General features: G+C 45.8%; 1 protein-coding gene across 2 annotated transcripts in view; it reads left to right on the top strand.

The window, feature by feature from the left end:
- Positions 1-27,102, top strand: part of NUP58 (nucleoporin 58) — a 107,353-nt gene that overhangs the window by 36,567 nt on the left and 43,684 nt on the right. For both annotated transcript variants that reach the window (XM_088460287.1, XM_088460288.1), the window contains exons 6-9: positions 500-524; positions 1,070-1,135; positions 1,713-1,887; positions 2,434-2,513. In XM_088460287.1, coding sequence (XP_088316413.1) covers positions 500-524; positions 1,070-1,135; positions 1,713-1,887; positions 2,434-2,513 — 346 coding nt within the window. The remainder of the gene's footprint in view (positions 1-499; positions 525-1,069; positions 1,136-1,712; positions 1,888-2,433; positions 2,514-27,102) is intronic.

Here is a 27,102-nt window from a genome sequence, read left to right as displayed (position 1 = left end):
TGCGTCGATACGTCACTGGTGTATTGGCCCCTTTAGTTATTAAGAGTTAAATGGTTGCAAATTTAGCCTAATTTATCTTCTAAAATCAATAATTATCTCTCTAGTTTTGTTTTTAATTTTGGACTAAATAATCCTCACTCAAATTTAGTATTCGTAACTATGAATGTACAGAGATTGTCGTTACCAGGGGCTCTCTGAGTACTCCCCTATTATCCTGATCTTATGTAGACATGTAGCTGCAGAATATTTGAAAATCCGTTAATGTCACAGGGTAGGTGGTGACCTCTTTCTGTACATAGGGATAGACGTGTCCTGCACAAGTGATGGTTGACATTGTCTAAGACACCTAAAATCTTCCAAATGACTGATCATCATAAACTAAAAGTATTAATTATGCAAAAGATATACAAAACATCTGATGGTTTTTTTTAAAGGAGAGGAGAAATATTTAGGTTAAATTAATTTGCTGTTCATTAAAATGCTTATTTGTTTCTTTCAGGTGATAAAACTGGAACCAGACCCGAGTAAGTTATTTTACAAGTTTATTGTACGCTGTGCTTTTCATTCCTGTAACATCTGCGCCATGTGTATATACACAACCACAAATCTCATGAGCTAATAATGCAATTAAACTTTTAAACTATAGTTTTTTCCTCAACCGTATAAAATTCAATGCTCTGTGGGCCTGAATCAGAGTTTGGGAATAGAGAGAGAGATAGCACGTAACTGTGTACCTGGACAAACCATGTTGCAATGCAAGGGGTGTAAATACATAATTTTTTTTTTTTTGCATGTAGGGTAAATATTGGCTGCTTTTACATGTAGCCCACAAATACTGCACAGCTTTATTATTACTCTACAATTTTAATGTCAGTTTGGACACCTCCCTCCCAAATCTAAATCTCTGCACATTTTAAATCTGCCCCACCTGCAGTGCAGCATGGTGTCACCAAGATGATCACTTGAGAGAGATATCTCTCTATTCCCAACTCTGAATCAGGCCCTGTGTTATGTAATACGCGTATATTCTGCATGCATGCTGCACCTACAATATCTTTGTTTTTTTCAGGGACAGTAAAGCACTTAAGGATGAAAATCTACCTCAATTAATCTGTCAGGATGTTGACAATTTCCAGTAAGTTCTGTGGTAACTGAAAGCTATTCTGTTACAATGATCCACAAACTAACAACAATTGAATGCAAAAAGGTTCAAACTGACAATAGAAGGGGAAACCTCAAACTATGAAATATTCAGACAACCATGTAAGTGACCATTAAAAGAACCGGTAGCATTCAATGGCCCATCGGCGCGGGAAAGGAAAGGCAGACAGGTGGTTTTGACGATTATCCCGGTAGGCAGGTGGTCTCTTAGCTAATGCTAAGGGGGCCCCGGCTTACCTCGTTCCTGCAGCCATCCTTTTTGAATTCTGACGTTGTGATTAAGATAGGCATCTGTATTTCGACGCCTATCTTAGGTCACTTGTCGGGCTTCCCCCGTCAGCTGCCGGTCTCATAACTACATCCCGCTGTAATTAACATACAAGTATACAAATAAATTTAGAATCGGTACAGAGCACAGTTCACCTTGTTAAACATATTAACCTGTGAATGTGATAGTACCTTTCAATGTAAGCAGCCTTTGCATGCAAAGATGTTGCTGGCGCCATCATATAGGCTTTCCTGATGAGACCATGTTGATGTCTTCTGTGCAGGAAGTTTGTGAAGGAGCAGAAACAGGTGCAAGAGGAGATCAGCAGAATGTCCTCCAAAGCCATGCTGAAAGTACAGGAGGACCTCGAAGCCCTGAAACAGCTCCTATCTGTTGCATCCAGCGGTCTCCAGAGAAATACTTTGGCTATTGACAAACTGAAGTTTGAAACTGCTCAGGTATGTACGGCTTCTGTAATTGTCAGTGCTACACGTTACAATTTAGGGGACTTACATTCGAGTTCACGTACAAAGATATCGGTCATTCATATATATGGATAGAAATTGCTTCTATACAGAATATTTGCAGCCCTTGTACTTCCAGGGTTTGTAATAAACCAGCAGTACCAGCCTCCTCATTCCCTGGATACTGTAGGGTGTTTGCACTACCACGCTGGAGATGAATAGGTTAAACACTAACAATCACTGCAGTTTTGGTTACAAATAGGTTATTTACTGAAGTTGGCTTCTGTCTTCAGCCAGGAGGCAACTACAGTATATTACCCAATACACTGGGTAAATGAGGCTTACGTATACAGTGTATAATAACAAAATGACATTCAGCTTGGGGATGCTCTATTGGACTGTTCTGCATCAGTCACAAGAGTTGGAGGCCGTGCTCAGGTGGTGGAGTGTGTGTGCCAGGGCAAATCCTTATGCAGCCAGAGGATACTTCCATGTTTGGTGTGTGCTTAGTATGACGCTGTCACTTCTCACTCTTTTTAGGAACTCAAAAATGCTGAAATAGCTTTGAGGACACAGAAAACTCCACCAGGCCTTCAACATGAAAATACAGCTCCAGCAGAGTAAGTTCCTTAACAAAGATGTAGGTGATCAATAGTTTATATACTGATCAATAGAAACCTAAAACTACTGTTTGTGACTTAATCATGATACTTGTTGCGGGCGTGTCATGATCCTTTTATAGCTATAACTGTTCCATGTTGGTCTACCTATTCCCCTTATCTCTACTTGTATAGACCTGCCAAGAATGTGTCTTTGCCCATTTCGAATGATCTTTCTATTCATGGAGAAGGGTGGCATCTACACCTGCTTAGCTTATTAGAGGGCAGCATGGTGTGGAGTGCAGCAAGGGACCATTACAACCAACAGGGCCCTTAGCAGATCTGGCAAACAGTGGCGCATCTACCTGAATTACACTGTCCTACACCCAAAAAGTAATTTTGTAGCATTTGGTGGAGTTTTTCTTTACTACATATAATTGTGTATTACTGAGCTTAAATAGTTGAGATGTTTATAAATAAATTGAATCCAGTCTGCCAATGCAGTTAGAGAAAGCAGACATTATTTAGGAGGCAGTGCTTGAATATTATGTTCTATTGGTTGGTTCATATCATGGAACTTGTTGTGACATCACTGACAATGACCCTTTCATTGTCAGTGATGTCGCAACAAGTATTACCTGATATGCTTTTCTGTATCTTGTAAGTATTTTCTATTTCATCCAATTGGGGAACACTGTGGTATATAGTGCAATATCCAGAATCTGGACACTCTTAGACTTGCCTCCTAACTCCTCAAGCTTCTCCCTGTTTCTAACTATTGAGCCAGATGGCAAAAGTTTTTTGTGTAAGTGCCCACTGGATATTTTTTAAAGCTGCCTATGGCATCCTTCAGCTGCGTCTAGGAATGCAAGGACCAGGCCAAGGGAGTACCATGATCGGTAACTTCTCCTGCACCCTGCCATAATAGGATGACCTTCAGGAGGGTGATTCAGTCAATGCTAATACAATTAGTGACTGGGATTCTGGTGTTTCCGATGCCATCAAGCTAGGACTAGTGAAGGACCTTGCACCGGAGAGATATGGCAAAAAGGCAAGTGGCTCTCCTCTACTATGGGATGTTTGGGTGTAGGGCACCTGGGGCCTGGGCATCAAGTGGGTGTTACCTGTCACAGCAACACCATGCTAGACACAGGAAAACTAAGCTGTTGTCGTCATTTTGGAAGCCATAGATCCCTCAGTTCTGGACCTAGAGGTAGATGCCATCCATTTGGCACCTCCCCTGATGAGGCTTTCCAGTAAGGCAAACCCATCAGAAAGGACACTGCAGTCATCTTTCCGGAAGCAGCCAGCAGCTGCTTATCTGTAAGGAGGTATTGGTGAAGTGTATTGGGTTACTGGGTTTACCTGTGTGCTCTTCCTATGTCTCGCAGCTCCGCGTCCTTCTATATTGGGCACCTGCAGCTGTCCTCTCCTATTCTTCCCTCATTTATTTTTATGTCTAAGAAAGAGAATATGTCCAGAGCCAGTCTTAAAGGAGGGACAGTGGCAAAAGTTTTGCTTGCTTCAGATGTCATCCTGAATTGCCCTGCGCCAGGTTGGGGAGGATTCCCTGTGCATGGTGTGATAGTGAAGCACACTCATCTCATTGCACATACCAAGAAGCCAAGCAGGGACCCTCCTTCCTACGCAACTCACACAGGAGTCACGGAGTGTGACCGAGCCCCCACCCCCTTTCCCGATTAGGGCCCTTCAAGCTCTGCCTCGGCTGCACCCAATTTGGCTTTGTCTCAGGGCCTTGCAAGCTCACTGCAGGGTTTGAATCAGGTGTCCACTTCCTTGTAGACTATTTTGGACTCTGCCTCCACCGTGGTCCCCAGACTTGGGAAGAATCAGAAAAATTATTCAAGATAACTCGTCAGGCGCTACCTAGGGTAGATTGCCCAGAGCAGCTGTATAAACTCAGGAGTTTAGTGAGTTTCCAACAAACAAGTAATAGACATAAAATGGTAACAGTGCTGGTAATTACATCCTTATTGAAATTACTTAATTACATATTCACATGCGGATACATTTAAAAAAATTAAAAAGAAAATTCTATATAGCCAAAAAAATAGTAAAGCACAAATCTGTACATATATTTAAATTGTACCACTATAGAGTAATTCTTGGATACATAGAATATATGTATCTTCTCCTATTTACATCTCCGATCTCATCTCCTTTTACTTTCCTGTCTGCCATCTTCGTTCAACGAATGCACGCCACCTTTCATGCCATCTGATTACTTCCTCCCACTCCCGCCTGTGCTGCTCCCCTCCTTTGGAGCTCTCTCCCTCTCCCCATCAGACTCTCCACCTCTCTGTAATCATTCGAACGGGCTCTCAAGACCCACTACTTCATTAAAGCCTTCCAGCTCTCTGCCCATCTGTGTCACACCTGTTTGTCTGCCCCTCCCTTTTAGAATGTAAGCTCTTACGAGCAGGGCCCTCTACCCTCTTGTGCTTCACCCTACTTTACTTGCATCTACTTCTTACTCCCCACTAGGGCACCTAACACTTGGTTGCTTATGCTCTGCTGCTTATGTGGGTGTTATGGTAGCAATGTATATTATTTATGTCCTTGTCTTGCATTGTATTGTAATGCATTGTACTGTAAGTCACTGGTCACCTGTTTATGCTTTGTGAGGCGCTGCGGAACACTTGTGGCGCCATATAAATGATAATAATAATATATGCCAGCTATCAGGATATAATTCCCCAGCGCTGTTACCATTTTATGTCTATTACTTGGGATTTTCCTTCCCAGGAAGAAGAGGTGGACAAAGGCTCTGACCCTGAGGTTTTTTTGTACCCCCGAGGGTAGTCCAGAAAGGGTGTGGAGGACTAAAACTTGGTACACACTAGACGATATGCCAACGGGGGATGCCGCTAACGATACCATGCTGCAGAATGCAGCATGGCGCATCCCTAACTGCGTCGAGCTCAGCAATGGCGAGTGTGTATGCATTTGTTGCATGCTGGGTCCCGTCACCCTCGATGTCGGGCTGGGTCTGATGTTTACCCAGCTTTACAGTAGTGCAAGCCTCCTGGCAAACCCTAAATATTCAGGACTGCAGGGAATTGGAGCCAGTTCACTGTTTACGTAGTTTCCTTCCCCCTTCTCTGGAGCAGGATGATATTTGTAGTATGTGTATCTTTCTCTTTATTGAACTAAAATTGTATTTTTAAAAATACTGTCAGCTTTATACATACATAGTGCTCTGATGTCTTAATAAAATAGTAAAATAAATATCGGCAACAGCACACATGAAAATCTTAGCCATATCTGTAGGTAAAGGGAAATATGTCTATAGAGAGAGTGCGTTTGGCTTTTGTTGTTGTAATTCACATTATTGGGAAAACCAGAGCCAGGAAAAGGGTTTGGAAATGGGTAACAGAGGAAGTGGGAAGGATGGAGATGAGAGCTTCATGTGTCTAATGACGGCTCTAAGTATGAAAAATTAAGTCTGCTTGGCAAATTACAGAGTATATGCCTACTTAAAATTAGTTTTCCTATCATGGCAACATGCACCAGAAGCCTGTGTGCCAAGTAAATAGAAAGCACCCCCAATCAGACCCACTAAGTGGGAATGTAATATACACACAGACTGTTACCTGGGGGTGGGGGGATAGGGATTTGAAATGCCAAAGTCCTTAAAGTATTCCTTTTAAACTATACTGTAATGTTCTCATAATCATGGTGCAATGTCATGCATATCCATATAATTCAATCTATTGACTTTTTAAGGTGGCCTTTCACTGTGCAATTATCGGCCCTATCAACTAATTGTTGTCTGATCAGGCCGATAGTTGCGCAGTGTATGGCCGCAGTTGATCACCAATTATTGGTATGTCGGGCATGAAAAATCGGTCAACGTGTCCGACAGATGCGATAATTGGTCCTCTGATATAATATACTCACCATTAGACAAACAGACCAATTATCTGGCAGTGTATGACAATGTCTGATAATTGGTTTGTGTCTGATTGGAAGTTTAATCTGAGGCCATCTACACACTTGGCCGATATCGACATGATTTGCTTTTTCGGCACGACAAATAGCGCGTTTCGGCTAGTGCAGTGGTCTCCAACCTGTAGCTCGCGAGCTACCGGTATCTCGCAGGCTTAATTTTGGTAGCTCACCTAGCTGCAGTACTGCCGAGTCAACTAGGATGAAGTGACCGATGACATGTGCTTCCCCCGTGGCATCGATGCCATGGGTGGAGCCACAGGAAAGCACGTCAGGTGATTGCCTCAGCCTCTACAGCAATCACCTGACGTGCTTCCAAGTGGTTCCACCCACAGCGTCTACACTACGGCAGAGTGAGTGCCTGCCGGAAAATCACACAGCAGCGCTGCCTGTATCTTTTGCTCCTCTACTGCACGTATTTCCTTGCAGTCGGTAATTTACAGTGAAATGTGCCTGTGCTTAAATTTTATTTACAAACTACAACAATATCACTGTAACAATTAAATGCATTTTTATTTACTGAAACATTTTTGTTTTTCATTTTCTTAAAATTACCTTCAATTGTTTGGTTATTAGCCTAATTTTATTTTTTTCTACAATTTTAGTAGCTCTTCAGGAGGCTTCATTTTTCTAATGTAGCTCACACCTCAATTAACGTTGGAGACTTCTGGGCTAGTGTGTATACATTATTGTTCACTACCGCGGGTCGTATGCAACGTCGTCCGGCTTGCACACCCAATCGAAACATTTCTCATGTGATTAGGTGCCAGTCGTGTAGTGCAGAGGTTCTCAAACTCTGTCCTCAGGACCCCACACAGGTCATGTTTTGCAGATTGCCCAGCAGGAGCACAGGTGTACTCATTACTCACTGACACATTTTAAAACATCCACAGGTGGAGCTATTTATTTCACTTGTGATTCTGTGAGGGCACCTGCAAAACATGCACTGTTTGGGGTCCTGAGGACCGAGTTTGAGAACCTGTGGTGTAGTGTGTACGGACGACCAGACGATATGTTGGTCCAATTTGGCCAATTTTGACATCATATGTTGCCAGTGATCGTTGTGTGTACGGGAGCAGCGATAAATCGTATATGATCAAACGATACAATATATTGTTCGGTCGTATGAGATATTGGACAGTGTGTACGCTCAATATCATATGTTCTGGCCTCAAGGGTAATTGGATGTAAAATCTGTCCAATTACAAGTCGTTGAGGTGTGTACCCACCCAGTGTATGGTTAGCAAACCAGTGATCGCAAAATACTTGTCATAGCGCGTTTTTATGTGCTGCAGCCAGAGAAGGGCTCAGATTTTAAACATTACCAGATCCTGCAGGAAGTGCTTTTGGTGTCTCCCAAACCAATCACTGCGGCGGCAGCGTCTCCTCATCCAATCGCAGTCTGAGACCTCAGTCCTTCCCTCCTCTCAGGTGCCCTGGTTCTCTGCTCCCATCGGAATGCACACCATGCATGGGGCAAACAGCAATGGGCTCCACCGGGTAACTGCACCCCGCAGGGTGGAGGGGCCTCGCATATACCAGATTTAGGTGGAGGTGAATTACCTGCCTACCTGTTGGACCTATAGAGGGTTCCACATCTTGGAGGAGAAGGAGATAGACCCAGGTTCACCACTCTAGCCTTCAAGTGTGCCTTTCTCAAAGACCCAATCTGGTACCACATCTACGATTAATTAAGTATCCAAGTGAAGTGACATAGAGAAAAGGGAGTGTTCACTGGACGATTGGTCATATCACTCCGAAATACGGACTTTCAATAAGAAGTCTCTTCCTACAGATTATTGGTATTATTGATGCATGTACCTTTTGACTGTTTGTTCCTGAGACTACCCCGAAGAGTGGTTTTTGTTTTTCTCATTCAAATTTTTTAATATTGGATTTATGCTTAAGACTGCGTAAGACTTTTATCTCGGCATCAGTGTTATAGAAGAGACATGCATGTAAATGTGGAGGATGGCGGCCTGCACTCACGTAGCACTGAAAGGGTCTTCTAGTGTAACGTGATGGTCTGTGTATATATTGTGGTAACACAGATGGAAGCCTGATGTATGTTGCTATGATAATGATGCTGTATATTCCTGCTCCCGTCTCTGTGTATGTAGGTTAGTAGTGCCCGAGGTGCCGGCTATCTGGGACAGCCGCTGTTGTCATATTCCTGATGTCTTATGTTGTGTCTTCTGCTATTCGGTTTGTTTCCACCTCATTGCTCTAATATTACTTGGCAGCTGTATGCACTGTTAAGTTTATGTTTTCACACTAAAAAACAATGGACTTGTAATGAAAAGTATATAGGTGGCTAAAATGAGTGTCTCTTATTCACTTGGAAGGGCTTATCGTCTCTGCTCATTTCATACGTTATATTGATTTGGGTTCTGTTATGGCCGTAGTGTCTGGGGGCTGGGGAGATCCCAATGATGACCCTAATGGGATGGGGAAAGGCTACCCCAGATTATGGGTTTTTCGCCTGTGAAGCATGCAAGAGTTTCTTTAAAAGGAGTATACGTAGAAACCTCAGTTACAAATGCAGGTATGTAGCACTGTCATTGATTTAAAGTCTATACTGTATAAATTTAAGCCAAATTCTTTCTGTGAAAATTTTTTGTATGCTTAAATATGTACTAATATTTTGGAAGATCACTGTCTCTAGTTTCTCTGCTAAAAGTGACTGCGGCAGATTATTTAATTACAATGGACAACAAGATTACCTTGTGTTTGGTGACTGACTTTCCATAGTGTACAGCATGTGGGGTGGTCTCATGGCATATGGAGAACTCAAAAGCATAAATTCTGATGGGACCCAGAATCTGGAGTAGGATCCCAATTTTTGTAAATGAGGGGGTCCATGAGACTCACATTTAATTTCGCTCAGCGCGATCACTGATTCTTCCTTTCTACTTCAGGGTCCATAGGGTATCCACAGGATACCTTGGGGTATAGGTGTGACGTCAGTCGCAGGGCACCAAAGAGTTAAGCTTTCAGCCTCCCAGGATGCACTAGGTCCCCCTCCTATACCCCGCCCCCGGGCCAAGGCACCTCAGTTTAGTTTGGTGCCCGGCCGGAGTCGGGTGCACCTGTTGGAGTGGGGGCTAGAAGAGCCCCTGAAGCTTATTCTTCATGCAGCTGTGGCTGCACAACTGGATGTACAGCATGGACAGTCAGTCCTGACGTCCATGCTGTCTTCCCTACACCCCGCCGGTACCAGAACGCCGGTACTGATCCGGGGATGCTGGTGGGCGTCTGGGGTCACAGCTAGCGGTGACCCCAGATGCTCCGGACCATGGCCGGATTCAAGGGGGACAGAGGTAAGCAGCGGGGTCCCGCGGTGGGTCCCCGCTGATCACATGGTCCTAAGTCCCCAGGCAGGGGGCTCCCTGGGGACTGGCTGCAGCGTGGAGCCAGGCGACCAACCTGCGCTTCCACTACCCCCGGGGACAGCGGACCGCAGCAGAGCGGTAGCGCTGCGGCGTCCCAGGGGTTAAATGCATGCCAGGGGAGCGCGCCTTCCCTGTCTCACAGCCGGCGCCTCCCCCGCTGCACACAGCCCTCTCTGCATGCTGCCGACTGGTCCTGTGGCAGCGCTCCTCCCCCAGGCCAGCCTCCTCTCTGCTCCTCGGCGGCCATCTTCTCCAGAACGCATGGTGAACGCTGCTGGAAGCGCTGGAAGGAAGCATCGTGGTCTGGGTCCCCCCGCATACCTCTCCTCCGCTGTGGCTCAGGTCTGTGTATGCAGCGCTGTGTCCTACCAGGCCCTGTGTCTGTGTAGTTGAGTGATCAGCGCTGTTAGTGCAGGAATTGTTATTTCTCTGCATTGTATGTGACTGTGCTAGCGCTGCTGCCTGTAATCTTTTCTTCATCTAAACTGTCAGCTTTATTACTGTCCCTGTTCTTTCTGCTAAAGCCCTTGCGGTGCGGTGCTGCAGGGTGGTCTCTCGCCTATTTAATACTTAATTGGTGAGAGAGGTCACATACGTGGTGCCATCATGTCTGAAAGTGATTTTCCCCTCCGGCTACAGTGTACCACGTGCAAAGTACCGTTAGCGGAGGGGGAGGGTAGCGCGGAGGGCCTTTGCCGGCAGTGTTTGTCCATGGCGCGGCCTATTACGGTTACAGCACCGGTACAGGAGCCGCCCTGGGCTTGTTTCGCTCAGGCGTTAACAGCTTTAGTGGGCCAGTTAGCTCCGCAGCCCGCGTTTACTCCGATGGGTTTGTCCCAGCAGTCTGTGGTGTCGTCACCCATGCAGGGGTTCCCACGACAATTGGTGGTACCCCACAGTCTCCCTATTTCCCCGCTCCCGGGTTCTCAGGAGCCAGCGTGGGTTAACTCCCTGACGAGTTCTGTACAGCACTTGTCGGATGTGTTGCAAGGGGAGTCTGTGATGCGGTCTCATAAAAGGCCGGTGGCATCTCTGTCCGCTCCTTATGAGGATGACGAAGGGACGTCTGATGATGGGGAGATTCTAGATCCTTACGATCAGGAACCTCTCCATACTAAGGACGCTGATGCTAAGTCCAAAGTATATATTCCTGGACTTATTCGGGCGGTCCGCACAGCCTTGGTGATTGAGGACGAAGTTCCCCCAGCGGCTAAATCTAAGTATGCCTTTTTCAAAGATGTGAAGGGCGATGCCACAGTCTTTCCTCTTTCGGGTCAGTTGGTGGACCATTTAGAGGAGGCGTGGAAACAACCTGGCAAAAGATACCAGCCGCAGAGACGCCTGGCGGTGGCTTATCCGTTCGCGGATAATTATTTTGCGAAGTGGGAATCCCCTCCACAGGTGGATTCTCACGTGACCCGTCTTGTCCGTAGTGCCACATTGCCGATGCCATCCATGTCCTCCCTTAAGGATGCTACGGACCGCAAGGTAGAAATCTGCCTGAAGTCCGCTTATTCCCTTGCAGGGGGGGCAGCACGGCCGGCTATGGCCATTTGCTGGGTTGCCAGAGCGATGGAGCGCTGGGCGGATTCATTAGAGGCTTCTTTTGAATCCGACTGTCCGGCCGATCAGGCGGAGTTGATTGGCAATCTCCGTGATTCGGCCACCTACATCAACGAGGCGGCTCTAGACATTAGTACTCTGGTGTCTAGAATTTCTTCAGCAGCGGTAGCTGCTCGTCGCACCTTGTGGCTGCGATCCTGGAAGGCGGACGCAGATTCCAAGAAAGGTCTGGAAGCGTTACCGTTTACCGGAGAAGTTCTCTTCGGTCCGGATCTGGATAAGATTGTGGCCACGCTGGCGGCAGCCAAATCTGCCTGTCTCCCGTCGGCCGCTGCTCCTTCTGGTTCGGGACCATCGTCCTTTCGGTCATCTAGGGCCCAGGGCAGGCCCAAACCACAGTCGTTTCCTCGACAGGCTGGCCCTAAGAAATCGGTCAAGCCCCGGAAGCAGGCATGGAGTACCAGACGTCCGGCCCCCAAGCCAGATGACAAGCCTGCGGCCTGACGGTCCGGGCCTCCCTTTGGGGGATCCCAGGGTGGGAGGCCGCCTGCTACAGTTCGCCCAGTGTTGGTCGACCACTACGACAGACACTTGGGTTCTGGAGGTGGTTTCTCACGGATACGCCCTCTCCTTCCGGCACAGACCCCCGGCTCGCTTCTTCACCACGGGTCTCCCATCGGACCGGAACAAGGCTACGGAGCTGCGGAAGGTATTGCACACTATGCTCCAGGCTGGAGTTATAGTGGCGGTTCCATTCTCCCAGAGGGGCCAGGGTTTCTATTCAAATCTATTTTTGGTACAGAAACCCAATGGGTCATATCGTCCGATTCTCAACCTCAAAGCACTCAACAAGTCTTTGCGGGTCCAGAAGTTTCGGATGGAGACCCTACGGTCCATCATTCTGGCGCTGGAACCTGGGGACTACTTGGTGTCATTGGACATACAGGACGCTTACCTGCATGTCCCTATTCTTTGGCGCCATCAACAGTTCCTCAGGTTCGCAATCAGCAGCGACCACTTCCAGTTTCGGGCGTTACCTTTTGGCCTGGCAACAGCACCACGTGTTTTCACCAAGGTGATGGCGGTCATGGCGGCTTCTCTGCGGCTGCAGGGAGTCCGCATGTTGCCGTATTTGGACGACCTGTTATTGGTGGCAGGATCTCCAGAGCTCCTGTTACGCCACTTGGACCTGACCATTGCACTGCTGCAACGGCACGGCTGGCTAATCAACTGGCAGAAGTCCACTCTAATCCCGTCTCGGAGGATTCTGCATCTTGGAGCCTTATTGGACTCGGGACAGCAAAGGAACCTTCGTGACGGAGGACAAGATCTCTGCTTTACAGTCAAGGGTGCGCAGTTGTCTGCACAGCCGCCGGGTGTCCTTACACTCGGCGATGAGGTTACTGGGCTCCATGGTGTCGGTGTTCGACATGGTGGAATACGCCCAGTTTCACTCCAGACCTCTGCAGCACCTGATCCTGTCCAAGTGGAACGGGCTGACTCAGTCTCTGAAGTCCCAGACGATTGTGCTCACCCAGGAGGTTCGCCTGTCCCTTACGTGGTGGTTACAGACGACCCACCTCAACAAGGGACGTCCGTTCTGGGTTCCAAATTGGGTCCTGTTGACAACGGACGCCAGTCTTCGGGGCTGGGGAGCAGTTTCGGGTCCACACTTGTTCCAGGGCAGGTGGACGCCGACAGAAGCGGAGCTTCCAATAAATATCTTGGAACTCCGTGCGGTCTTCAATGCTCTCCAGCAGGCACAGCGGTTTCTCCAGGGTCGCCCGGTGCAGGTCCAGTCGGACAACGCTACCACCGTGGCCTACATAAACAGGCAAGGAGGAACTCGCAGTCGGGCGGCTCTCGTAGAGGTCTCTCGGATCCTGGTTTGGGCGGAGCGCAATCTTCCGGCCATATCAGCGGTCTTCATCCCGGGAGTGCTCAATTGGGAGGCGGACTTTCTAAGTCGCCAGGACGTTCATCCGGGGGAATGGTCCCTGCACCCGGACGTTTTTCAACTACTGGTGGACAGGTGGGGTCTTCCAGAAATCGACCTCATGGCGTCCCGGCACAACAACAAGTTGCCGGTGTACGGGTCTCGCACAAGAGACGAAGGGGCGTCTCTGGTGGATGCTCTGTCCGTCCGGTGGACGTTCCGGTTCGCATACCTGTTCCCTCCGGTCTCCCTTCTTCCACGGGTAATCCGGAAATTCAAACAGGAAGGAGGGACGCTCCTGTTGATAGCTCCCGCGTGGCCCAGACGGCACTGGTTCTCAGACCTTCAGGGTCTGTCCGTGGACATTCCTCTGCGGTTGCCGCTACGACCGGACCTTCTGTCTCAGGGTCCTTGCCTTCACCCGGACCTGACTCGGCTGTCTTTGACGGCGTGGCTGTTGAGACGGCCATGCTGAGGTCCCGGGGGTTTTCCAGCTCTGTGGTGCGTACCATGTTGCGAGCTCGGAAACCGTCTTCCGCGAGGATATACCATCGCGTGTGGCATACGTTCTTCCAGTGGTGTCGACCGAGAGGTTATGCACCGCGGGAGTTTCGTCTGTCTCGGATTCTCGCCTTCCTGCAAGCGGGACTAGATCATGGGCTTCGCCTTGCTTCTTTGAAGGTACAGGTTTCGGCCCTATCTGTCTGGTTTCACCGTAGGATTGCTACAATCCCGGATGTGCGCACCTTTATGCAGGGCGTTCTCCGCATTCAGCCGCCCTTTGTTCCACCTGTGGCGCCTTGGGATTTGGCTGTGGTCCTGAGGGCTCTCCAAGGACCGCCGTTTGAACCACTGGGCTCAGTGGATCTTAAATGGCTAACAGCTAAGACTGTTTTCCTTCTGGCCATTGCTTCGGCCAGACGTGTTTCTGAGTTAGGGGCTCTTTCTTGTAGACCCCCTTTCTTGGTTTTTTATGGGAACAGGGCAGTGCTCCGCACTCGGCCCGAGTTTCTTCCCAAAGTTGTTTCCCAGTTTCATATTAACGAGGAAATAGTTGTTCCGGCCTTTAACTCACCGGGTCTTTCCGTGGGTGAGGCCTCTTTGGATGTTGTGCGGGCCTTAAGGACTTATGTTGACCGCACTTCTTCGTTTAGGAAGTCGGACGCTTTGTTTGTCCTCTTTGGCTTCCGTAAAAAGGGTTGGCCTGCTTCAAAGCAAACTTTGGCAGCCTGGATCCGTATGGCTATTTCTGAAGCTTATCTTCATGAAGGCCTACCGGTCCCTCCTTCTCTGAAGGCTCATTCCACTAGGTCTGTGGGTCCTTCGTGGGCAGCTCGACGTGGTGCCTCGGCAGTTCAGATCTGCAAGGCTGCTACGTGGTCCTCTGTCCATACCTTCGTGAGGTATTACAGGTTTGACACCTTCGCCTCTCAGGATGCTTCCTTCGGGCGGCGGATTCTCCTTTCTGCACAGGAGCGTCCCCACCCTTAAAGGATACTGCTTTGGGACATCCCCAAGGTATCCTGTGGATACCCTATGGACCCTGAAGTAGAAAATATGAGATATGGTAAGAACTTACCCTTGTTATCTCTATTTCTACGAAGTCCATAGGGTTCCACAGGACTCCCGCCCTGTCGCACCTGTGCTGCAGATGGGCTTTGCTCTGGTCACCGGTTTTCCGTCTCCCTCTGGTGAGAATGTGATTCTTGTATGTGTCCAGATCTTTGTTCTCTCTCTTCCTTCTCCTCCTCCGGCCTATGGCTTGGTAACTAACTGAGGTGCCTTGGCCCGGGGGCGGGGTATAGGAGGGGGACCTAGTGCATCCTGGGAGGCTGAAAGCTTAACTCTTTGGTGCCCTGCGACTGACGTCACACCTATACCCCAAGGTATCCTGTGGAACCCTATGGACTTCGTAGAAATAGAGATAACAAGGGTAAGTTCTTACCATATCTCATATTTTCACTTACCTATGGGGTTGATGCAATGAACGGCGAGCTACATGCAGCATGTGACGACACATTGCGCCGTCATACACCAGATCTTGCAGTGTGTACAGTGCAGACGATGTATTGTTACGTTTCATGGCACCATCACTGAGTCACACAATGTATAGTGTGTACCAAGCTTAACAGCTAGATTGTTATTCATGTTTTTGATACAATTTTATTTATACCCATTGTTGGTTATTTTTTAAAAAAATTTTTACCGTACAGAAGTTTTACATGAAAACTTCCTAGTAACAGTTGGGAGCGCTATTTAGTGCCCTGTCCTCCGACTGGAACATGGAGCGGCCTGTCTCTCTCAGAGATTGAGACAGTGTCTGCTGCTGTCCTTCTCCCATTACCCAGTCTGGTGTTTCTCAGGGAAGCAGACTAGGGAGACCCAGGTAGTCTCCTGTCGGCTATATCAGGTGCTGTGTTAAGCTGGGTACAAACTGTGCCGACTGATTTGCCGACGCAGCGGCCGATCAGGTAAGCCATACAGACTTGCCGATCAGCTGCTCAATGTGTGTTCCCTGACATCAGAACTGGCGGGCATTTGACTTTTCCCGCCCAGTTGAGCTATCACTCACTGGTGACCCCTGCAGCAAGTGTACGGATGGTCTGCGACCTCCCATCCCCCCACTGTCTGGTGCTCTGTCTTGTCCCCCTCTGTCTGCTGCTCTGTCCTGTTGTGTCCCACACAATCCCTCCCGCAGCTGCATACTGACCCTGTTCCCGGCAGATCCTCCTCCTTTCTAGCTTAGCAGCAGCCCTTGGCCAGGTGGATCACAGCTGCAATCAATCAGGCATTTGTTTCAAAGGGAGTCCAGGTTCCTGATCGCCTGGTTGCTCATTCAACCCATTTGGTGAGGGGCCTCCTGGGTGATCCAGTGTGGGGCTTCGGTGGTGCAGTTGTGCGGAGGGGCTGCCTGGTCATCCGTTCATACCTTTGCAAAGGTCTTAAGGTTCACAGTCTTTGTAAATAAAGACTCCAGTTTTGGATGCACAGTTCTGCCACAGCTATTGGTAAGTATCCCTCCCCTTGGTGGCTGCTTTGGTAAATCCCCCATATAGGGGCATATTCAATAGGCTGCGATTAAAGCAAAAAACTCGCACCTGCAAGGTTTTTCCTGCAGGTGCGGGTTCTTGCTTTTCTACTAGGTGCGGGTTTTGTTTTAAAACGCTCGCCGGGAGGTATTTTTTTTGCGCACCTCCTGAGCAAGCGTGATTTTTCCTAGAATCGATTATTTCAGGAGAAATCACTGGGACTTGCTCCGACACCCCCGCGGCATCCCCCCTGAGGACTAATTAAGCATTTGGAAGTATCTAATTAGCTTAATTTAGTCCTTAACTACTTGCCTTTGGCAGCGCTGTCTTCTTCATCCTGCATCGGGAGCCGGCTCCTCTGCAGCAGGGCTGAGTATGTGAGTGCGTGTGGTGTTTGTAAGTGTGTATCAGTGTGTGTATATCGGTGTCAGTGTGTGCCCCCCCCAGTGTCACTGTGGTCCCCGTAATGGGCGCTGGGAGAACTACATCTACCAGCAGCCCTTGCTCCTCCCACCAGCCCCTGGTACTCCCAGCAGCCCCCCTCTCCAGTAAGAAGAGAGAGGGGAGGCCGCGGAGACTACTGGAGACCCCCGGTAAGGTAAGTGGTGTTTTTGTTTTTTTCAGCAAAAAATACGTGCCGCGACCAGTATTTTGGAAATTGAATACCATGGGTATCGGGAACTCACATACCCGCGAGATTTTTAACTCTCTAAACCTCGCGCCCAATTGAATATGCCCCATAGGATAAAAGAGACAATGGGATGTTTGGTGCTCCCTGTTTAGTCAGTTTCTCTAAATCTATCTATGGGACGCTGTGTTCCCACTCTTTATTCTCTTTTGCTTGGCAGCTCTTAAAGTTGAGTGTTGGTTGGCTGAAGGTAAAACTGACAGCTGTGGGAAACTTCCCAGCTGGAGGGATGTAGAGGAGAGGAGCCAACACCACAACCAGTTACAGTATGAAGATATGTGCCTGCTCCTAAGATTGCCGCCTCCGTGCCCCAAGGTGTTCCCTCAGATGGATTTAGAGAAACTGATCGTGTGAGCAAAGAAATCCGACTCCTAAGAATTCAAGTAGTTGCAAGGCCTGTAGTGCGAAGTCCCGCAATAATGTAACGCGCGCTTTCTCAGGATATTCTCATGAAGCTCGCTTCCGATACCCATGCAATACAATTGCAAACTGCAAGTTGTGCCAATATTGTGGCAATGTCGCACATTAACTCTGCAGTGTGTGAAAGTGGGAAAAATCCCTCAAAAAGTGGAAAATATCATAGGACAGTATAGAAGGCTGTTGGGGCTGTCAGCAAAGTATGGGCAGTTAAATGATGTCAAATGGTTAATTTTTGCAACTTTTAGAAAATAATGGAAAAATGATAGCCAGTAAGTAACAGTTTAGACTATTTTTGGGTACATTAAAATGTCTCTAGGGATTTTTGTCATGTATGTATACATGTTTGTAACCATCTGCAGGTTCAGAAGCCTCTTTTTCCTGTTAATACAACTTCTCACCATACATGTTCCTCCTCATCATTTAAACGATTTTATCTGTTTTTTAGGTTATTTATTACCTCTTAAATATATTAATCATAGGAAGGGGTGTCCCATGGGTACTGCATTGTGTAATGACATTTTTACATATAAAATGAGGATTTTTTCACCTACTCTGGAGATGCGTGCTAAAAGCCAATGATTCCTACTTTTACGTATTGCTTATTTCTAGTTGAATTGCAATAAGTCGCGCAACCTACTGTAGTTCGCGGTTAATGGAGTTCCCCCCTCCCCCCTTAGTCAATAGATTGTAATGTTGTACATATCGCCCCTCCCCTTTAGAATGTAAGCTCTCACGAGCAGGGCCCTTCCCGCATGTGTTTTTCCTTCCTTTACTTATATTGTTCACTACTCTATTCTCCAATGTTTATATACTTGTCCTGCAATGTGGTGTACTGTATGTCACTGTTTTCTTCTTCTGTTCAACTGTTTCTGTACTTTGTAAGGTGCTACGGAACCCTTGTGGCACCATATAAATAAAGGATAATAATATCCATATAATAATACAATGTCATTAAGGGATCATAACCAGGATTTTGTTAATCTGTGGTTTAAGTTCCTGCATTAAACCAGGATTTTGTTAATCTGTGGTTTAAGTTCCTGCATTAATAGAAGTCATTTTGAATCTACCTTTTAACAGACATAGGTAATAGGTAGTGAATAGGCTAGACCAGTGGTTCCAAAACTGGGTGTCGTGGCGCATTTGCAGGGGTGCCTTGGTTTGGTGGTCTAAGACCAAATCAAATTTATAGTCAATGTGATTGGCAGCCACCAGCACTGGTTTTGCCTGTTATAAAATATGTGACAAACAAGCGCAATCCTATCCACCACTATAGAACTGGAAGATAGGGGAGCTCAATTTAATTAATTTAATAATCTCTGCTGAATTTCACAATAAGAAACTTTTTGGCCTGGGCGTGCCGTAAAATGCGGTTAGTTTAGGTTGCTGGGATTCAAGATGTTTTGGGAGCCACTGGGCTAGACTATTGGAAGAGGCAAATAGATACTGTAGCCTTTCTGGAAGTAAAATAGTCTGTGAAGTGGTAAAGTTAACACTGCGAAGAGAGGAAGGAAGAGGACACACAGGGAAATGTAAAAGGGAAAATAAGAAAGTGATTAACAAACTAATAAATAACTAGTACATGTTAACAGCATGAACAAAAGTGAATTATGTAAAAGTTACCCTCTCCATATCGTCAGGAATGTCCTAGCAGTGTCTACGGTCTGTATGATTTAAGAGTAGACGGCAATTTTGAGGTGTCGAAAACATGGAATTGATATACAAAATAAGAAATGTATATTAGTCTTATGATTTTGTTTCTGTATGTGAAAAACTTAAACTATATGAAGCGCGATTGTCTGGGCTGTTTTGCTGGATCCTGAGTCTGTGATTTGCACAAAGTAACTGGCACTCGCAAAGCATTTTGTAGCGCCATACAATACCCTCTGGTCTACATCTAACATGTCAATGGTTCATCTACAGCAAAATAATGACCCAAACCTCCAGGCAATGTAATGCTGGCCATACACGGTAAGATTTTCTGTCCAACTAGTTGGTTGGAATGAAAATCTGGTAACGTAGAAAAGCAAATGACAATCAGCAATTTTTTCCCAAATGCAGGAAAATGGACAAAAACTGTTGATTGAACAAATTGTTTAGAGCAAACATTTAACAAACTTGTCTGAACGACCATTTTAATCTATTTTATGGCATTTAGGAGCAAATTGCTGATCATCAGTTACTCCCATACGTTACCAGATTTTCATTCCAACCAACTAGTTGGATGGTTGGACAGAAAATCTTACCGTGTATGGCCAGCATAAGAACTGCCTTCAAGGAAAAGAACAAGCCAGTTGGCTTCAAATGGCCAGGGCAGTCTCCAGGCTTAAACCCTGTTGTGTGGTTTAGACAGAAGGATGAAAGCAAAGCATCCCAAGTCCAACACATTTTTGGAACCTTTGCAATAGTGTTGGGAAGAACTTCCCAAACAAAATTTGGTTTCCATTGTAGAAAGAACGCCACAAGTGCGCTCAGTGGAAATATCTGCAAAATATGTAAAATATTGTAGATGACAAATAATATCCCTGGACCTTTGTAATTGGAGATCCTTTGAGCTAAGGGGATGGTAGTCAATAAAATGATTTCACAGTTTGGTGTGTGTTCAAGCACCTTGTTAAAAATCTTTGTTGAAACATGTTATCCATGCCGCAGGGATGCCCGTCTGGGATGCTTGGTACTCTGAGTTTATTCTAGTATCCTCTGTTGTACAGATTATCAAGTTGGAGATAAAGTGCTATTAGCTATATGGATTGATGGAATACCACCTCTCTCGGGATGAAATTACAGTTATCTACCTCCATTTCCTCCTCTAGAGTATAGAGTATCCCCACTAGGTTGAAAAGCTCAAATTTAATTAATGAATCCTCTGATCTGATGGTCTCCTTACAAAATGTATTTGATGGGGAAAATCTTGATAGATTGCATTTCTTTCTTTACGCTCCCCATCTTCTCAGAGTGTGGGGAGGATCTGGGACATCAACAAAAACATCAGTTTCTGTGGAGGGAACCAATGAAGGATTGGATAAGACATCTGTCATAGAGTTGCCTGTTCAAGTTTTTTTCACCACCCTTGTATCCCTTCTTGCAAAGTTATTGTGATGAAATAGCTCCTCAGTTATCCACTTGATGGCAGCAGAGTCAACTTAATTAAATATGTTGTATAATGCAGTGGTTCCCAAGCTTTTTTTAATAATGGCGCCCTAGTGCATCAGCAGTGTTTTCACGGCACCCCTAAGCCAAAAGTTTGGTATTGATAAATTCCGAAAAAAATTCCGTGAAGTAAATAGTGCTTATACGTCTTCCTTAGGTTTGGTTATATAGTGGTGGACAGGTTTGAGCTTCTGTTTGTGCACATATTTACATTACATTGACCATAAAGAATTTGATTTGGTGTTGGACCACCAACCTGAGGCACCCCTGCAAGTGTCCCGAGGCACCCCAGGGTGCCGTGGCGCACAGTTTGGGAACCACTGATAATGTATTCATCTCTGATGTAAAAAGCTTAATAACAACTAAATCCACTCAGAAATAAATGTATAACAAGCTGGAGATTATAAGTGTCCTGATTTTTGCATTGAATTGTAGCCTGTTATTAGACAGGAGAACTTATTGTGTGTAGACTTATAACTGCTTATATTAGCCTAATGGTGCATACACACGGTCAGGTCTGTCAGAAGAATGATGAATTACGAACAATAAACGAACGATTTTACCAACGATTTCATGAACTACAAACGATTTTTGACAGTATTAAAATGAATGAAAATCTGCCAAATCTGACTGCAAACACATCGGATATTATTATTATTAGCATTTATTTATATGGCGCCACAAGTGTTCCGCAGCGCCTTACAAAGTACAAAAACAAATTGTATACAAGTGACTTACAGAACAATACAATACAGGACATGGATAATATATATTGCTACATTAGTGACCATATCACCCAGATAAGCAACAGAGCATAAGCAACCAAGTGTTAGGTGCCCTAGTGGGGAGTAAGAAGTAAATGACACTATAGTAAGGAGAAGCACAAGAGGGTAGATGGCCCTGCTCGTGAGAGCTTACATTCTAAAAAATATATCGTTATCTGACAAATGGGAACGCGCATCGTTCACCGTTACAGGGACACATGCCAGATTTTCTTTCAGATATGAACGATTGAACGATTTTTTTAAATCGTTATTGTACAAATCTGAAGGAAAATCTGACCGTGTGTATGCACCATGAGAGAGCTTGTTACATTGTACAGGGTATACAGAATTCCTGTATGTAGTTTTCATATTTGCAATAGTAGTTTGTATAGAACAGTGGTCTCCAAGCTTAATTGGGGTGGGAGCTACTTGGAAAAATAGGGGACCTCTTGAAGAGCCACATTTTATTTTTGAAGAGGAAAATCTGGCTAATAAGCAAATTTTTTTTTATTTTTATTTAATAAAGTGTTTTTTTTATTGATTTTCAAAAAAGAAAATAACAACAAAAAGACAAACATAAAACAAAATAAAAGGATGTAGAAATGACATATCATTGATGTCACATTACAATGAGCAAACAGACCAGCATATAACACTTATATACAACAATTGTCTATATATATATATATATATATATATATATATATATATATATATATATATATTCTTTCCCTTCTCGCACACACCAATAAGTGATTATGTAGCATTATTTCCCCCATTGGTACTATTACATAACAGCACTAAATGGAGAATTGGAGACAGAGAACCGGTGATGTGCGGTCTGAGCATGAGCAGAATTAAGCCATTTGGCCCATATGTGTTCAAATTTAGATTCTGCGTTTCTAGCCAAATAGGTATATTTTTCATGTGCAATTGTGGCAGAGACTAAGGATAACCAATCATAATACTCCGCGCCCTGTGGAGGCCATCCAGGAGCGGGCAATGCAAACTTTGGCCAACATGCAAACATTCAGTATATACTGACGAGTGTGTCTATCAAGCAAATGGTCTTCTATAATTCCAAGCGTACATACAATAGGAGTAAGAACAGCCCGCCGAACTCCTGTAGAGTAGATTGCCCTGAGTATTTTGTCCCAGAACAACATAATCTGAGGACATTCCTAAAGCAAATGCCAAAAGTTAGCCGATGAGGCACTACATTTAGGGAAAATTGAATCTGAACGTCCACCAAACCTAAACAGACGATCAGGGGTTAAATAAACCCGGTGCAATAGGAATAGCTGTATTTGTTGGAAACGAATTGAGGTGGTAACTAATCGTGGACATCCCAATACATCCTGCCATGAATCGTTCTGTATTGCACCCAGATTGACCTCCCATTTAGCTCTGAGAGCTGGCAGATCATCATGGTGGTGAGCCTGCACTACAAAAAAGTAGGCATGAGAGACAAAACGACGAGGTCCGCCTATAGACAAGAATTTTTTGACAGGGGGAATCTTGAATGTTTGGGGGAGCATCGGGGAATTGGGTCGCTAGCGCATGTCTAAGTTGCAGGTATCTAAAGAAATGTGACTGTGGGAGGCCAAATTCAAATTGTAACTGACTAAAGGATTTAAGTACACCTGCAGTATATAGCTGTCCCAAGGAGACCACTCCCCACCTGCCCCAAATCCCTGCAGGTGGGGAGACCACTCCCCACCTGCCCCAAAGTGTGCAACGCCACAAGTTCAGGCAAAGCTCGAGAGCACCATAAAGGAGTAGCCGGATCTAAGCCCTGTGTCTTCAGAAGTTTTGAGACCGAGTCCCATATTCTGACAGCTTGATTAAGCATAGGTAACATATTGTTAGATATATTACCACTAAGTAGTGCCTGCAGAGGAGTATGACCTGGAGTAACTTGGGAGATCATAACAGCATGTAGGGCCTGAGGGTCAGTGTCATTTATCCAATGCCACAAATGCGCCAGTTGAGATGCAAAATAATACATGGGGAAGTGCCAGACCCCCTTGTGAAATAGGCTTAGTAAGCACATCCAATTTTATGCGAGCTCTGCGATCCGCCCAGACCAGAATGGAGACCAAACTGTTTATTTGATGGAAAAGTTTTTGGGGAAGATAGATCGGAGAGTTATGGAGTACATATAACAGTTTAGGTTGTAGCACCATTTTAATTAAGTTGACACGCCCGGTGAGTGAGAGCGGAAGTTTGCTCCATGTCTTTGCCCGAGCCCGTAAATAGTCCACCTGGGGCACCACATTTAAGGTCACATAATCTCGGGGAGCTTTAGTTATCCAAATACTAAGATATTTAAAGGTGTTGACCCACTTCAGCGGAAGTGAAACACTCGAACTCACAGGGCATGGTCCTCTAAGGGGGAGAATACAAGATTTATCCCAATTTATTGTAAGTCCCGAGAAACTACCAAACTGAGTGATGAGATCAAGAACATGAGGCATGGAGCTGGAATAGTCAGAAACAAAGGCCAACATACCGTCAGCGTACAACGCCACTTTGTCTGTTCTGGCCCCCAGCTCCAATCCCCTGATACTCCTCCTATGTGCCCGAATGAGACAAGCCAAAGGCTCAATTGCTATAGCAAACAGGGCAGGAGACAAAGGGCATCCCTGTCTTGTTTCACGCGATAAAGGAAAAGAAGAGGATATAAAACCATTAATTGACACCCTAGCTGTTGGGGCTGAATATAGGAGCTGAACCTATTTTATAAACCCAGGGCCAATCCCAAAACAGCGCATGGTCTCCCATAGGAAGGGCCACTCGACAGAATCGAAAGCTTTAGCTGCATCCAGCGAGACAACTGAGGAGGACCCTTGCCCACGAGAGCCCTGCAAATGAGTGAAAAGGCAACGTAAATTAATGGATGTGGACTTGCCGGGCATAAACCCTCTCTGCTCTGGGTGTACAACAGATAAAATCACCCTACCTAATCGAATGGCCAGTAATTTAGCTAACATTTTAACATCTGTAGGGAGAAAGGATATGGGTTGGTAAGAGTCAGAAAGCCTCGGATCCTTCCCCGGCTTAGGCAAGACCACAATAAGAGCCTCTGACATAGATTGTGGGAGAGCAGTGCCCTCATATAGCTGGTTAAACAAGTCAAGGAGACGAGGGACATAAAACTGACTGTGCTTCTTGTACAGCTCTATCGGAACTCCATCTAACCCGGGTGCCTTACCGCCAGGGAATGAACGCAAAGGGGAGAGTCCAAGTAATCCCTTTCCTCCGCCGTCAAAGTGGGCAATGATATACCTGCGAGATAGGATTGTACATCGTCTAACGTGCAGGTCAGTCTAGAAGTATACAAAGCCTTGTACAAAGACTGCAGCAATATCTGGGGTCTGTATCTGAGCCACCCGAGCAGAATCAAGAACTTCAACCACAGCTACAGGGGACCTCTCTGCACGTGCCAGACTAGCAAGGTAACCTCCCGGCCTGTCAGCCAAGGCATATTGGGAATGTGCTGCAAACAGCAGCCTATACTGAGTCTTAGCCAATAGTAAGTCACTCCACTCCTTCTGCGTGGCAAGCCCATCAGACAGATACGCTGCTTCCAAAGCCCTGCAGGAGGATTCCAACTCTCTCATGGTGCTTGTAGGAAGATTTTAATTGACACACGTCTAATCAGGGTACCCCTTAAGAAGGATTTAAAGGCATCCCAAACTACCGTAGTGGAAGCCGAGCCATGGTTCTTAGAGAAGAATTCACCCCAGGTAGCCTCTAGTTCCGACCCTGCTCCCATACGAGTTAACCAAAAGGGGTTGAGCTTCCAGAAGGAATGCCCGCATTGACCAATCAGGTCCAACCTAAGTACTAATGGGGAGTGATCTGAAACCTCTTGCTTCGTAAACAACTGACTGAAGTTTAGGCAACAGATTGGGGGAGATCAGGGCAAGGTCAATCCTGGAGAACGAATGATAGCTACGTGAAAAACAGGAATATTGTTTCTCCGTAGGATGTCTCGTCCTCCAAGCATCCACCAAGCCCAGCTCTTCCACAAGTGCCCCGAAGCGACCACTACTGGAGGAAGAGGAAACAGAGGCATTGCTCCGCCTATCAAGAACAGGATCCATTACGTTGTTAAAGTCCCCCACACAAATTATAGGTGTATCTGGAAATCTAGCCATAAATTCAGCTGCTTTTTTCATATCCTCAGATGAGTACGGGGATAGGATATATATAGCCAATAAAAGAATGGGGGCAGCATTTATTCGACATTGTAAAAAAACATACCGTCCCCAAGAGTCACTTTGCAGGGAAACCAACTCAAAACCAAGTTATTGAAACACCCCTAGATGAAGTGTGCGAGGTATGATAAGCCCATCCAACCCACGGTTTTTTGAGTGACATTAACCTACCCCCCAGCAAATGTGTTTCAGTGAGGCATGCAATGTCAGAACCATATTGTTGGAGCTGCCGGAGGACTAAGGATCTTTTAATTTTATCGTTAAGCCCTCGGACATTCCAAGATACAATTCTCAATGGAGTAGCCATCATCCCAGATTAGTACCAGATACTAGCAACAATAGACAGCGGATAACCTGCAAAATAGCATTAGAGTGTGCGAGACAAACAAATAGACAAATTAAATATACAATGGTATATGCATAGAAGAGAGCAAAAAAAAATTGCGATACAAAAAAAATTGACATCTCTATAGGAACATCCATTGAAAAACACAAAAAAAAGAAAGAAAAACCCCAACCCTTATTACTGCCACGTATACCTAACCCCAACTTCGGCATACCTAAATCCCTAACTATAATTCCTAACAACTATCCCGATACAGCAACCCCCCTACAGAGTACGGAGCAAAGAATTTAGATGACCCCTAGACATGAGGGAGCTCTCCAGCCAATAATGCCCTCGGTGCCCCTGCAAAAAAACATACAATAGCAGGGGAAGGTGCATAAACCCAAACATAATACATACAGTAGAAAGGTGACATAGACTTATATAGCGCTTTCAGAGTACAATGCAATAAACCGACAGATAAAAAATAGTCGTTATTTGCAATCAGTAATAATATGAATATAGTGATCTCGTAATGCTATCAGGCTTATTGTCAACAAATAAATAATAACTTCAAGATCACAGCAAGCTATAAGCGTCCAGCCTATATGAGAACAACAGTCAGTAACCAGAAATTAAGCATAGTTACGTGAGTTCAAGGCAAATTATGATCCCGCTGACTTAATCTTCAGCCACCTGTCTGCGACCGGGCCTGTAACGATCTAGCCATAGAGCAGCCTCTTTTGGAGACATAAAGAACTTTGTTTCCCCGTCAGCAATGATTCTTAGCTTGGATGGGAATAACATTGCATATGGGAGATTCAGTTCACGCAGGCGTCTCTTAATTGGCATAAATTGAGCTCTCTCCTTTTGCACATCAATAGAAAAATCAGGAAATACTGAGACACGACAGCCATTCCTTTCCATATGACCTTTGACACGAACTAGTCTGAGTACTGAGTCACGATCTTGATAGTGTAAGAATTTGGCTATCAACGTGCGGGCAGGTGCTCCTGGTGGCGGTGCCCTAGTAGGGAAGCGATGAGCCCGTTCCACCGCAAAGTGAGAAGTAAAAGCATCGCGGCCAAAAACTTCCAGGAGCCATTTTTCTAGAAATTCTTTAGGATTATTCCCTTCCTCCTTTTCTGGCAATC

Source organism: Taudactylus pleione, unplaced genomic scaffold (assembly GCF_031769625.1).
Source record: "Taudactylus pleione unplaced genomic scaffold, aTauple2 ptg000043l, whole genome shotgun sequence".
Classification (NCBI taxonomy): domain Eukaryota; kingdom Metazoa; phylum Chordata; class Amphibia; order Anura; family Myobatrachidae; genus Taudactylus; species Taudactylus pleione.
Note: the sequence above shows the minus strand (reverse complement) of the source record. Positions and strands in the feature narration are given on the sequence as shown.